Raw genomic sequence first — 12835 nt, forward strand, 5'->3', positions numbered from 1 at the left:
CCCCGCGCTGGCGCGCCCTCCCCCTCCCCGCTCCTCGCGATGCCCTCCATAAACGCCGCCAGCGAGCGCATTACAAGAAACTTCATCGGTGCAGTCGAGGACGAGTGGCGGCTGTACAGGTGTGGCCCTTGCTATCTACACTCGGACCGCACTCACGCTGCCCCCGCCCGTTCTCAGCGATAACTCGACAGACTACACCATCGGCGCACCCATAGGCTTCGGTGCTTCGTCTACCGTCTACACCGCCCAGTTCCATCCACCAGATGCGCCAAATCCCATCCCTTGCGCGCTCAAGGTCCTCGACCTCGACCGCCTGCCGCCCTCCGCCCTCCGTCTGCTCCAGCGCGAGACACAGCTCATGTCCTTATCAAAACACCCAAACGTGCTGCGCGTGCGAGGGACGTGGATGGATGGCCACAAGCTCTACATCTCCATGCGACTCATGAATGCCGGCAGTGCCGTGGACGTAATGCGATATGCCTGGCCGGGCGGCATGGAGGAAGAAGTCGTAAAGTGCATCCTCAAGCAGGCCTTGGAAGGTCTCAAGTGAGTACCGCTCTGCACAGAACGCCGGGTCGCTTACTGATACCATGGCTGTGCCAAGCTACCTGCACACCAATGGGCTCATGCACCGAGATATCAAGCCGGCCAACCTCCTGATTGATGATGACGGCACCGTGCTGCTTGGTGACCTCGGTGTTGCCGCCTTCCTGTGGGACGCAGAGGACACGCCCCCCGCGCCCGCGTTCCCGGCCGTCCAGATCCACAAACGCGCACCACCCTCGCCGCGTCTCGCCCATTTGCACCATCCGCACCCTCATGGCCACGTACATCACCATCACCATCACCCACACCACTACTTACACACCATCCATCCGACCCCGCCCCGACTGACAAAGCGCAAGTCGTTTGTCGGCACGCCGTGCTACATGGCCCCGGAGGTCATCAACGGCAAGGCGTACGACGCCTCCGCGGACATCTGGTCTTTCGGCATCACGGCGCTTGCACTCACCCAAGGCCGCGCGCCGCGCTCGCTCGTCTCCACACAGACCGCGCTTCTCCAGACTGTCCGTGATGCTGCGCCACAGCTCGACCGCACCGACGGCGTTCACACCTACTCGCGCGCGCTCCAGGAGGTCGTTGCGCGCTGTTTGGAGAAGGACCCGAGCAAGCGCGCGACCGCTGCCGAGCTCCTAGCAATGCCCATATTCAAGAGCGCGAAGAAGAAGAGCTTTCTCGTCGGCGCGATCCTGCAGGGTCTGCCCCCGCTCACGAGCCGTATGGAGCGCCGGCGCCAGCCGTCGGACATGACCCGCGCGACGATGGACAGCTGGGACTTTGACGCGAGCATCACGAGCCCGCCGCCGCTCACGAGCCCTAGCGTGAGCCTGTATGGGCGGCGCAGGTCCGTGCCCCCCGTGGACCCTGTCGCGCTCGATACCGATGAGGAGGGCGGGTACGATGCGGACGACAACGCGGAGGTGCTCAGCCCGAAGGAGCGTAACGACGAGCGGCGGACGAGCGCAGAGCTGTACGCGATGCGCGAGCGCGGCCGCCCGGGGCGCCCGCGCTCACTGCGCTCCCAGTCCTGGGCGGACGCCGACATTCACGGTGCCACGCACGGCACGCACCCGGCGCCCATCGTGGAGGTCGAGATCCCCGCCGCGACGTCGTCGTCCCCGTCGCCACCATCATCCGACTCGGAGTCAGAGTCGGAGCAGGAGCCGCTGAAGGCGACGCTGACGATCCCCACGCCGGCCCTGTCGTCCTCCCCGTCCGGCTCGTCCTACACCTCCGAGACGAGCGACTCCGCCGCGACGGGCCGCCAGCGCCCGACGCTCGCGCCCGTCGTCACCAACAAGCGGCAGAGCTCACCCGCGCCTGCGTCGGCCGGGCTCTGGCGGCGGCTCACGGCGCGCAAGGAGAGGGATGCGCCGGAGAAGACACCGCGCCGCGGGTCGTTTGGCGCGAGCGGGAGTGGGAGCGAGAAGGACAGCCCGACGGGTGTGGCCCTCGTGCGCCGCAAGACGATGGCGATCCTCGGTCGTTCGGTGAGCGGCCCAGGGCAGCCTGCACCTGTGGGTGCGGGCGATGGTGGTGGTACTGGTGAGTGGAGATGTGCATGGGGACCGGGCGTGGGCTGACTGTCGTTGGTGATAGTTAAAGATTTGGCCACGAAGCAGGGGGGCAGATAGCCTTGGGCTGTTGGGCTGCGCGGCGGCTATGCGGCCTCCCGCTGTCCCACCCCCCACCGGGGGATCTCACGCCCATGTTTGTGTGTCGCTGTCGAATTCGTTCTACTTAGCAGGTATAATCGGACTCTCTGCGCGAGCCGCTGTACATCGTCCTGCTCTTGCTCTTGCTCTTGTCCGTCGTGCATCTCTTGACCTCACACGTTCCTACCCCAACATACCTACCCTTGCACTAACTTATTGTGTCGTAGCAGTGTACTTAGTAGGAGCCTCATACTGTCGCTGGCGCTCGCGGTTCGCGGATGTCTCGGCGGCGTGTACTATTCGTCGTGTAATCAGTGCTCAATCTGTACAGCTGGTGTGTCTTGGCTCTGCTCGAAGCCGGATTCGGATGCGTGTGCTACTGTACTCGTCGGACAACCCCACTCCCCGGCGGTGGTATTCAAATCCTACACGGTGGGCGGCCACTTTGACCTGAGTGACGCGGTGTGTGACCTGATTGAAGCCCACATCTGGCTGTGTCTAACACAATTAACGGTGATCTCGAGGTACCAGTGGAAGTGTAGGGGGTAAGGTGGCAATCGGCCTGAGGGAGCTAAGTACTAAATGCTATCCTACCCGCAGCTACGGCTAAGGGCTATGCCTGGCGACAAAGACAGACATTAGAAGTAGGGGAGTATAAGTTGTACTACTACGGAGTCCTTTAATTAGTCGGTTCCCCCGATTGCATCGGGGTGGCTTCATGATGAGTCGGAAGCCTGTAGCGATGACGTATTGTTTGGTTCCGGGGCTCTTGCCAAACAATGTGTTCTTGAATAGGAAATTGGCTCAGACCTGGATCCAAATCTGAGCACGTCCGATATGGCACGCCCCGCATCTCTAGCCTCGTTCTGCTGTAGCCTGAAAGGCTGCGCCCCGGCTGTTATAGTAAACATCTTGGAAAATGGGATCCGATTGCACCGATAGCTGTGGTTTGACTGTGGCGCTTCTCCACGCGAGCTCGCGGCTTTACATACTTGATTAATTTCGAACATGGCTGGCGGCCCGGGCCTCACAGTGGTGTCGACAACTCAGGTGTCGACTTCAAGCTTGAGCTGAAGCTCAGTAACGCCTTCTCCTCCTATTCCTTGCACTTGCCCGGGTCCGAGTCCGCCTACTTGGCACTACGGCGATGCCTCAGGTGGCACAGCTTTTACAACATTCCGCCGCTACATGCGCGGATGGCCTTCCCGGACACCATTCCTTCAATTGAATTTCACCGCGTTCAGAACCGTTAGATAGCGCAAACATCGCCTCATCTCAACACGAGTTTACTGATCTCAAGATACCGCGGGTTGCCAAGCCTGAAGAAGGGGCCCCGGGCCAGGAATGACTTGACTGGTTGATCAGCAGCTCAGGCATTGCACGCGATACGTATCCGAGTCGTCACGGTTCAAGAGCTGTATCTATTTCAGCAGCCGTATGTGTGAGTCATGTATCTTTGCTATTGAGCTGGTACGTTACTAACATACCGTGTCTTTCAATCCGTCTAGCCTTTCGTTCGAGACGGTTAATAATGAGAGGAAAGTCAGGAAGACGGCGCATCAGCGCTTGATCGAACGTGAACGTGTTCTCTTTCCTAGCCCGGACTCCGACTCACCGGTCAACGAGTCACATAGATTCATTCTGCGGTATGTAATGACGTCCTAAGTCTCCGCGCGCTCGGGAACGTGTTGCACCGCCTGCACCGCACGCAGCGCGCGCGCTGCCTTCGACTCCGAGTGCACTGACTGGTACTTTCAAGTTCAACAACTTTTGAACCGAAGCCTGCACTGCTGCTTGTCTGGAATTGACTCCATGAAGCTATACATGCGCGCCCGTAGACGCCGTCCACACGCCTATATAGCCCTGTGAATACGATTCTTTCTGGCAGACGCAGCTGCCCCCATCCGATCCTCCAGACGTGACCGTAATCTTCACATTCGCAACCGTGGATTCCAACCAGCTCTTCTTCTATCTCACGTCGCTGACGGGTCTGTCGGCCCCAGTGCATGACACCTTAGCCTCGAACAGCACGAACGCAACGACAGCAACGACTATGATGACCGCACTTCCTCTTCCCCAGGACATCTACTCTGTGATCACGTCGATCTTGTCGTTGTCGGCGCTCAGTGACTGGATCAAGCTCTTCGTCGTGGGTGGAGCGCTCGAGACATGTCGGCGTTTCCTGTTCGGTTGGTGGGACTCCTTTTTGGAGACGTTTTGGCTCGAAGCCACAATTGATCAGAACGAAGACGCGTATCGTGAGCCCCGTTCATTGTCTGTGCGCTACTTTTCGAATTTACTGTGCCTCAGGTTGGGTTCTGTACTGGCTGTCGCAACAACAATTCTGGGGCGCCGCGCGCATGGTTGACATCGCTATGAGCGACAATTTTGGGCTCGAGAACGACAACGCGGACGGTGATGATGATGAAGAAGAAGGCACCTTGCGCAAACTCGCTTACATCCCTAACCTTGCGAAACCTTGCAAGGTGTGGTACAGGGGTCGTTACTTGACGGTGGAGAGAGAGTCACGTTGGAGTTGCCTGCGGCTCAGGTATAACTGCTCTGTGCTGTGCTCCATTGCCGAGAGACTGACGCGGTTCGCAGGATATTCTCGCGGGACCGTACAATTCTCAATAGCTTCATGGAGGACACAAGGTCGTTGTACAAGGCCGCAGAAAAGAAGGGTGTCTCCATATATGCAGCTGACACGTACGTTTGCGGGACACAGTGTGTTCTCTGAGGACACTGACGCGAGCCTTCGTCTGCAGTGGCGGTTTCTGGACATTTATGACGGCACGCCCAAAACGGCCATTGAACTCAATCGTCATGGACCCAGGCGTCAAAGAACGGCTGCTCAACGACGCACGCAACTTCCTCGCCTGCCGGAAGTGGTACTCTGACCGAGGCATTCCGTACCGCCGGGGCTATCTACTGGTCAGTTGTTGAGCACACGGGTTTGTGTCATCATTCGCTGATGATCGTCTGCGCATAGCACGGTGCTCCCGGTTCCGGAAAGACCTCCATAATTCACAGCATCGCTGGCGAGCTCGGCCTCGACGTTTACATCGTAACGGTCAGCCGCGCAGGTATGGACGACACCGCCCTAAACCAGCTCATCTCGAACATGCCTTCACGGTGCATCGCGCTTATGGAAGATGTCGATGCTGCTTTCACTCGGGGCGTCACCCGTGATTTTTCGTCTGCGAGCGGACCGGTGTCAGCGAGCGGCAAGAAACCCGACGAGGAGGGTGATGAACTCAAGCCGAATGAGGAGGCCGCGTCGCGAGTCACTCTCAGCGGGCTGCTCAATGCCCTCGACGGGATCGGCGCGCAGGAAGGCCGGATCCTGTTTGCGACGACGAACAAGTACAATGCGCTCGATCCGGCGCTGTGCCGCCCCGGAAGGATGGACCTCCACATTGAGTTCCACCTCGCCAGCCGGTACCAGGCGGAGAACCTCTACAAGTCGTTCTTCACGGAGGTCGAGTTGCAGGAGGGAATCTCCGACTCGGACAGCGCCGCCTCGGAGAAGGCCTCTGACCTTCCCGTCCTCGTACCCCCGTCTCCTCCCGCTACGCCGCCCCCCGCGTCTTCGGACCTCCTGCCGACGCCTACGGCAGATGTGGGCCATATGAACACCTCAGATGTCTTCTCCACTCCGGTCTGCCTCCCGAAGACGCAAGCGTGCGAGCTGGCCAGGCGCTTCGCGGACGCCATTCCCGAACGAGAATTCTCGATGGCCAGTCTACAGGGGTACCTGATGTTGTACAAGAGCGATCCACCCGCTGCTGTTACCGATGCGCCTGCTTGGGTGCGCGAGGAGATGGCTCGAGGAGCGACACGGGGAATTCATGGACCAGAAGCACCGCTTCCATCGACGGTGGCGTGACTGGGCCGATCATGAACCTCGTCGATGCAGCTCCCGACGTTTCGAAGGGGCATCTGGCCTCGAGCGCGTAGCAAGCACCGTTGCGGGATGTGATGCCTGAACGCTTGGCTTGTCATGCGTCATGAGACGAAGTGTGAAGCCTCGGGCTCAATGTCCTCATCGTCGGAAACAATCACAGGAGAGGACGGATCGCAGTCACCAACAACACCCCGGGACTGCATGCCGCGCACCGTCCTCACGCTTCCACTGTAACTCGAGAATCACAGTAGTTATATACCTCACTGTATGAGTGACTTTTAATGTCCGTACGACTTACCTTTACCATGGTACTACGTATACCGTAATGAAATTCAGTGATAGTGCCGATTCTTTGTGACCAAGTGCAACTTCATTTAGCAAGTCGATGTGGCGTAGCAGTTGCGTAGAAGCGCCGTGGGCCACGAATCCCGACTCGGAGACCGGGAAACCGGTGTATACGACGTATAATCCTGAGCGCTTCGGTATCTCTGGCACTGGACGCTGAATGGAAGTATCTTAAGAAGGTACGATAGGAACACAAGGTCGCAAGAACTCAATTTAGGTTCACGGGTGCGGTATGCTATATAAACTTCGGTCTGCCAGTTGTGCTGAGGATGTTTGCCCTGTCAGTGAGCCGACTCGCACTTCTCAGTACTCTTGCAGTCGCCAGTACCGGAACCCTTCTCCATCGACACGCTGCTTTGTTCACTGCTAACAGTATGAGCAAGAAATTCGTGTTGTATATGGCCGGAACACCGAATAGCAGAAAGGTCTCCATCGTTTTGGAGCTGCATGCCCGCTACGGCGTCGATTATCAGTAAGTATGTCCACATTCCAACACCCTCGATAAAAGCATATCGTACCTACCGCGCACTGCGTTATGCATTCCGAGTGTCAATAGCTGAATCTTCGCATGTTTGGTACTAGGATTCATGAGATCGACATGTCCAAAAACGAGCACAAGGAACCCTGGTACCTCAAGTTGAACCCCAATGGTCGCGTGCCCACACTTGTGGACCAGTTCCGCAACGACTTCGCGATTTTCGAGAGTGCTGCCATCGAATTGTACCTCGCGCAGCATTTTGACCGGGACTTCAACTTCTCGTTCGACCCTGTTCGCAATCCCGTCGAGTACAGTGAGATGCTTCAGTGGATATTCTTCACGGTAAGTCTGGGATGTCATACAGTTTGATAAAAGGATCACATCATGAAGCCTGAGCGAATTCTCTAGCACAGCGGCATTGGACCGAATCTGGCGCAGGGTACGTGAGACGATACTTACGCCAATATCCGACGTATGCTTGTTGTCGACGGCCACTGATTCTGCGACGGGTTCAGCTGCATACTTCGTTCACTTCGCCACCGAAGATGTCCCCCACGCAAAGAAACGTCAGTAACGCTCCCAATGATCCTACCATGTATGAACGTGAACGCCGAATGTCCGCAGGGTTCATTGACGAGGTCAAGCGCCTATACGGCATATATAACACTCGTCTAGAGGGGCGACACTATTTTGCTGGGCCCAGAGATGGACTGTATACTATCGCCGACATAAACGCTTACCCACTGTGAGCTACAACCAACTTTCGGTCAACACTGCATGAGTACGTACTGAGTGAAACATGTCATAGGGTCGTGCTCTATGCGCTCGGTGGAGTAGAGAGCCTAGACGAGTGGCCGAATCTCAAGGTAAATTGGTAGCCTTTGAGATATAACTTGATACTCACTGGTCTTTTATCGATAGGCATGGGTCCGGAGGATGGAAGCGCACCCTGCGGTCAAGGCAGGAATGACCAAACCCTGAGCGAAGCGCGACCAGTGCGCCGCGGGCAGTCATTGAAGCTTGAAGTGGCACAAGGGCAACGTCGTTCGGAAGTTCAAACATGTCTTAATGCTTCCTGGAATTAGTACAAACGTGCCTCGAAAAGTCGCTGAACGATCTGACTGGGACATGAAGCGGTACGCGCCCCTCGAGAGCGCGCCACGTGACCGCGAAGACCTTACAACACACAAGGTGAATGCGAGATGGCCTGCGCACCAGGTTCAGATTCCCTTCCGGTTCATGTATCCCGAGGTGCTTGGGAAGGGTGGGCAATCTGCGCAGATCACTCCCGTCGCTTTGAAGCTGAGTACGTCCGCTAGTAGCTACGAGCTTCTCGTACTAGTAATTCACGAAAGCGCATGGACGAATATTCCATTCGACTTTGGATTGCTTTTCAAGAGGACGATTGAAAGTGTGATGACCTGCGGCCCTACGAGGCTGACTCAAAGGCTGATTAGACGACACAAGCTGAGGCTGACCACCACAGATCCATTCGGAATGTCAGCCATCCGACTACAGACATAAATGCGTCGACGACTCACTCCTCATACGCATACTTGAAGTTTTACTGCACTCCCGTACGTTCGCTCGCCATCGCAACAATCGTGGCAACCACAAGTTCTTCTTACTGTCGCGCTTCCCAAACCTACAAACCTGTTAATCCATCTCTTCCTGGCAATACGAGCCCGCATCAAAATGATGAACTGTAGAGAAGCACGTTTGCTCGCGAAGGCGGCGCACGCAGCCAAGCCTCGGAGAGGCGCGCCGCTCAATACCCTGCGGACGGCCAAGGTGTCCCAACCTACGGTCTCTGCTCGACTACTCTCGTCTCCGAGTCGTGCTCCTGTTCCAGCAATTGTCCTTCCATGGCTCCGCAGGCCCACACTGTCACCCAACTCCAGCATGTGGGTGAGACGTTGCGTCCCAATCATGAACCTCTCACTTGCACTGGACAAGATGACGCTCGACCCCGTTCCCTCTGGCGCTATGGACGATCTCTGTAGACTCTTCAGCAAAATGAGTGTAGAAGACGTCCCACCCGCAGCTATCGACGACCTGTGTGACGCACTCGCCAGGCTGTCCTTGAACGACCCTGCGATGGACGACCTAGCGAACTCCTTCGCAGGCATGACACTTGGGCAACACTCGGAGTCTGTCGAAGACTTAGCACCCATGTTTGGCCAGTTTACACTGCACGATTCCACGCCCGAGTCTTGCGATGTGCTCACGGAGGTACCTGTCACACAAACGGACCTACAAAGCGCCCCCACCGAAAAGGAACCAATCGCGGACGTCATCGAACTCAACACGCAACCCGGCGGAATCGAGGACAACACGTACCTGCCGCTCTACGAGTCTGATCTCGTCGCTGGGGCCATTCTGCCGCTTGGCACTCGCCCAGGGGATTGGCACACAGCGGCAGAGCCTGTCTCCTCAGGATATCCCGGACACGCAGCAGACTCCGAATGGACACCGCTCGAGTGGGGCAAAAGACAAATTTGGATCTTTGCATGGTAAGTCTGCTGCCACTTACAGCGCAATGCACTGTTGTACATTGACACTCACTGGTTCAGAGCGCAACTCTCGAAGTGAAACGTGCAGGTGAACCATCTACGTCCGGAGGGGGGCTCTGGTCACGCTTCGTGGGACGTGTCTTCGCTTCCTCCGGCCATGCTCAACATACCATGCACCTACTTCCGCTTCACCGCTCGTCTACTTCGAGTGTCAGCTCACATGCGTCCTCTATTTCATCATCAACGTCATCATCGACTTACACCTCAATTTCTGCTTGCTCACAGTCCAATATCACCTCAACGGAACTCAGTATCTTGGCCTCCCCAACTCTTGCCTATACGACACCCAATGGACATTTCGCGAAGTTCTGGCTTGCGTTCTGGCGGGCATCGTGAATAGTCACCTGCCACATATCCGTAACCTAAAGGGAACGCACTCACATCATCAACCTCTACGTCCTTCGCCATATCAACTTGCAAGATCAACTCATCGACGTACGCAACTCCCGTGTCTTGACCGCATACCGGCCTCAAATATGATATCCGCGCGCGAAACATTCAGTCACTAGGCTTTCTGGTCACTCACATACCTCAACAACTCTAGCACGACGAAAGACAGCGGCCACTTCGATTCTCCCCGGTACGCCTATGCAATCTCTTCGGTACCTCCACAATACATTTCGATCTTCAAGCTTCAGGTCTCGCTTCTGAACTGGAAGAAGCCTCTCGAGCTCAACTCTGCGTTTTGCTTGCGTGCTGCAGTACTGTATGATACCCGGGATTGATTGAACGGTCCCAGCATACCCTTGTATACAGTACTGAATCTGACAACCTATTTATCAATGTGCGTATGCGCTACTGGAACGCACCTGAAGTCGTCATGGTGTATAAGCTGACTGAATTTCTCTACGAGTTGACACTCCAGGCTTGCTAGACAAACAAGTCGAATGCGGCGCCGAGACATGCCAGTCCACTGGCAGTGAGCTAGTAGTCAGAGTAGATGGGGCGCAGGCTTCAATTTCGGATAAAAGGGTGGGATGGGATCGCGGAAATCCAGGCAACACTCTGCATAGCGAATTGAGTATCATACCAGTAGTCGTCATAAGTGGGCTGAGTGTCGAGGATCGGGCAGGGTGAGAGTCTAGAGAGCACTCTGGCCTGGCAGCGAGACACTGCAAGCGCCATCACGTGGGCATGGCCGACACGAGTCGGACGCGTCGCCAGTCGCGCGTCTGCCATGAGCACGACCCACTACGTCGCTCGTCTTTCTGGAACATATAGTGACATCCCACCACGTCTCAAGATCCCATGGGAAAGGCGAGAAAGAACAAGTTTTACGCTGTCAGGAAAGGCAGAGAAGGTCCTCGCATCTACTCGTCCTGGGAAGCGGTACATTGCTTGTAGCCTTGCAGTTCAAACATGTGTCGCTGACAGGCTCTTTCATCAGGCCAAGGAGAATGTGCGTCAAGCGGTACGCAGAAGAAGGTACAGGCTGAGCCTTGCACGCAGATCTACAAGTACCCAGGAGCGGTGCAGAAGAGCTTCGCAACCCAGCGTGAAGCGGAGGAGTGGCTGAATGTCGCGCCGGACTTATCGCACACTTGTAAGTCTGTTAGATGGATGTCTTTATCGGCTATACTGACGGTGCTCTGGACGGGACGAAGACGTACCTGGGTTGCCTTTGAGTATGGAACCGTGTTCCATCGGGACAACACGCGTCAAACACCGGCGCAAGGACAGGGACCAGAAGGGGACGAAGCTGGACGATCCAACCTCCCGTTTACAGCCGCTCACAGTAAACGCAGCGGAGGATGGGATACGTGACCTACCGAAACAAGAAGAATGCGATAATGCTGATACGTCAGGCCACACGAAGATGGAGGAGGGCCCGGGGTTTGTTTCAGATTAAGACAGAGCCCGTTGACGCACTCACGACAATGAAACAAGGATCGGTACGACGCCCTCCCTGCAGATCAAGGGAGAAAATCTCGACACTCCCTTGCCTGAGCTTAAGATGGAGGATATCAACACGCCGCCACCAGCCACCATATGGGAGGAAGATAGCAATATGGCGTCCCAAAGTACCGACCCTACATCATCTCCGCGACATCTCTCACCAACGCTTTCGGATCCACCGCCTCCGCCAGTCACCTTGTCCGCCGAGCAATGGGCAGTCCTCCGCATGGTCATGTCCGGTCAAAACGTCTTCTTCACGGGCTCCGCAGGTTCGTCCCTCTACAGCTGTGCTCCGACCAGGCTCACACCCGGAACCCTGTCCCGACGTATGCACTAGGAACAGGCAAGTCGGTGCTTCTCCGCCAGATCATCGATCACTGCTGCGCCCGAGATCCAGATACGGAACGGCTTGCTATCACTGCAGCCACGGGCATCGCGTCTGTGAATATTGGTGGGTGTACACTCCATTCGTGGGCCGGGTCGGCCTTGCAAAGGAGCCGGCGGATCAGCTGCTAGGCAAGATTCTTGGACAAGACAAAAATGAACGAGAGAAGGCAGAGCGGGAAAGGGCAGGGCGGGAAAGGGCGGAGCGGAAAGGGCGGAGCGGAAAGGGCGGAGCGGAAAGGGCGGAGCGGGTGAAGGACCTCGAGGAGGTTGGGCACACAAACACGGAGATGAAGATGCCAGTCCGCAGTCAGGAGAAGCCTAAGTCATGCGGCCGTGGTATAGTCAGGCGGTGGAAGAAAGTCAGAACACTTATTGTTGACGAGAGTGAGTGACTATGATGAAGGTCAAGGCTGACTAATTTGGAACACATGCAGTCTCGATGATAGATGGTGTTCTGTTTGACAAGCTGGTAGGTCTTCACGATGATGGATAACGAGGTGAGATTCATGAGCTTATTTCCCTAGGAATTCCTTGGTCAAAGGTTGAGAGGAAACGATCAGCCATTCGGTGGGATACAGGTATGCTTTTATCACCGTGCACCATGCAATGCCGAGACAGATTGTGCGCATTACTAGCTGTTCTCTCGGGCGACTTCTTCCAGCTTCCACCTGTACCGGATCTTGGCAATCATGGAGTCCCTATACCTGCTACATTTGCGTTCGAGGCGCGCTCGTGGTCAAGATGTTTCGGGAAGCCTCTTGTGCTTCGCCATGTCTTCCGTCAAAGCGACCAAGTGAATCTTCACTGAAGATGGACAGCGGGCTTTGCTCACCAATCTACTTACTAGACTTTGTGGACATGCTCAATTCTGTGCGTCTTGGCAGGCTGACGCCCCAGATCACGGCCGATTCATGAAGCTGTCGCGGCGAGTCACTTACGACGACGGCATCGAACCAACCGACTTGTGCGTTGTGCGGCATTTTCTGTTCAATCACCGCTGAAACCGCTCCAGGTTTCCTATTCGCCGAGAGGC

At 56.3% G+C, this 12835-nt stretch overlaps 6 protein-coding genes across 6 annotated transcripts; all 6 read left to right on the forward strand.

Annotated features, from left to right (window-relative positions):
* Positions 1-39: 39 nt before the first annotated feature.
* B0H18DRAFT_1086744 (kinase-like domain-containing protein) lies at positions 40-3473 on the forward strand (the record flags this gene model as incomplete). Its single annotated transcript, XM_048032086.1, has 4 exons — positions 40-119; positions 178-546; positions 605-2004; positions 3298-3473. 4 exons carry the CDS (start codon positions 40-42, stop codon positions 3471-3473), a joined length of 2025 nt encoding a protein of 674 aa, XP_047889364.1.
* Positions 3474-4362: 889 nt separating this feature from the next.
* On the forward strand, positions 4363-6583 carry B0H18DRAFT_1029301 (P-loop containing nucleoside triphosphate hydrolase protein). The gene is made up of 4 exons (XM_048029974.1): positions 4363-4767; positions 4821-4925; positions 4985-5150; positions 5209-6583. The coding sequence occupies exons 1-4, from the start codon at positions 4577-4579 to the stop codon at positions 6103-6105; spliced, it is 1359 nt and encodes a 452-aa protein (XP_047889365.1). The 5' UTR covers positions 4363-4576; the 3' UTR covers positions 6106-6583.
* Positions 6584-6655: 72 nt separating this feature from the next.
* B0H18DRAFT_1029304 (glutathione S-transferase C-terminal-like protein) lies at positions 6656-8306 on the forward strand. The gene is made up of 8 exons (XM_048029975.1): positions 6656-6693; positions 6754-6940; positions 7051-7288; positions 7355-7385; positions 7462-7512; positions 7571-7691; positions 7755-7812; positions 7868-8306. The coding sequence occupies exons 2-8, from the start codon at positions 6843-6845 to the stop codon at positions 7925-7927; spliced, it is 657 nt and encodes a 218-aa protein (XP_047889366.1). The 5' UTR covers positions 6656-6693; positions 6754-6842; the 3' UTR covers positions 7928-8306.
* Positions 8307-8619: 313 nt separating this feature from the next.
* Positions 8620-10244, forward strand: B0H18DRAFT_1213985 (uncharacterized protein; the record flags this gene model as incomplete). The annotated part of the gene is made up of 2 exons (XM_048036550.1): positions 8620-9459; positions 10064-10244. The coding sequence occupies exons 1-2, from the start codon at positions 8642-8644 to the stop codon at positions 10242-10244; spliced, it is 999 nt and encodes a 332-aa protein (XP_047889367.1). The 5' UTR covers positions 8620-8641.
* Positions 10245-10697: 453 nt separating this feature from the next.
* Positions 10698-11183, forward strand: B0H18DRAFT_655999 (uncharacterized protein). The gene is made up of 3 exons (XM_048038981.1): positions 10698-10848; positions 10907-11062; positions 11124-11183. Exons 1-2 carry the CDS (start codon positions 10768-10770, stop codon positions 11033-11035), a joined length of 210 nt encoding a protein of 69 aa, XP_047889368.1. The 5' UTR covers positions 10698-10767; the 3' UTR covers positions 11036-11062; positions 11124-11183.
* B0H18DRAFT_656000 (uncharacterized protein) lies at positions 11184-11993 on the forward strand. The gene is made up of 2 exons (XM_048038982.1): positions 11184-11684; positions 11753-11993. The coding sequence occupies exons 1-2, from the start codon at positions 11271-11273 to the stop codon at positions 11858-11860; spliced, it is 522 nt and encodes a 173-aa protein (XP_047889369.1). The 5' UTR covers positions 11184-11270; the 3' UTR covers positions 11861-11993.
* Positions 11994-12835: the final 842 nt, after the last annotated feature.

The sequence above is a fragment of the Fomitopsis serialis genome, assembly GCF_022376445.1.
Source record: "Fomitopsis serialis strain Sig1Antser10 chromosome Unknown B0H18scaffold_81, whole genome shotgun sequence".
NCBI lineage: Eukaryota > Fungi > Basidiomycota > Agaricomycetes > Polyporales > Fomitopsidaceae > Fomitopsis > Fomitopsis serialis.

Excerpts from the sequence above, each read along its gene's own strand:
- B0H18DRAFT_1029304 (XM_048029975.1), top strand. The coding sequence starts at position 6,843 with ATGAGCAAGAAATTCGTGTTGTATATGGCCGGAACACCGAATAGCAGA. Across the intron at positions 7,386-7,461 it reads TGGACCGAATCTGGCGCAGG|CTGCATACTTCGTTCACTTC; the intron begins GTACGTGAGACG and ends CGACGGGTTCAG. Across the intron at positions 7,813-7,867 it reads ACGAGTGGCCGAATCTCAAG|GCATGGGTCCGGAGGATGGA; the intron begins GTAAATTGGTAG and ends TTTTATCGATAG.
- B0H18DRAFT_655999 (XM_048038981.1), top strand. The coding sequence starts at position 10,768 with ATGGGAAAGGCGAGAAAGAACAAGTTTTACGCTGTCAGGAAAGGCAGA. Across the intron at positions 10,849-10,906 it reads TCTACTCGTCCTGGGAAGCG|GCCAAGGAGAATGTGCGTCA; the intron begins GTACATTGCTTG and ends CTCTTTCATCAG.
- B0H18DRAFT_656000 (XM_048038982.1), top strand. The coding sequence starts at position 11,271 with ATGGGATACGTGACCTACCGAAACAAGAAGAATGCGATAATGCTGATA. Across the intron at positions 11,685-11,752 it reads CTTCTTCACGGGCTCCGCAG|GAACAGGCAAGTCGGTGCTT; the intron begins GTTCGTCCCTCT and ends CGTATGCACTAG.
- B0H18DRAFT_1029301 (XM_048029974.1), top strand. The coding sequence starts at position 4,577 with ATGGTTGACATCGCTATGAGCGACAATTTTGGGCTCGAGAACGACAAC. Across the intron at positions 4,768-4,820 it reads TGGAGTTGCCTGCGGCTCAG|GATATTCTCGCGGGACCGTA; the intron begins GTATAACTGCTC and ends CGCGGTTCGCAG. Across the intron at positions 4,926-4,984 it reads TCCATATATGCAGCTGACAC|TGGCGGTTTCTGGACATTTA; the intron begins GTACGTTTGCGG and ends CTTCGTCTGCAG.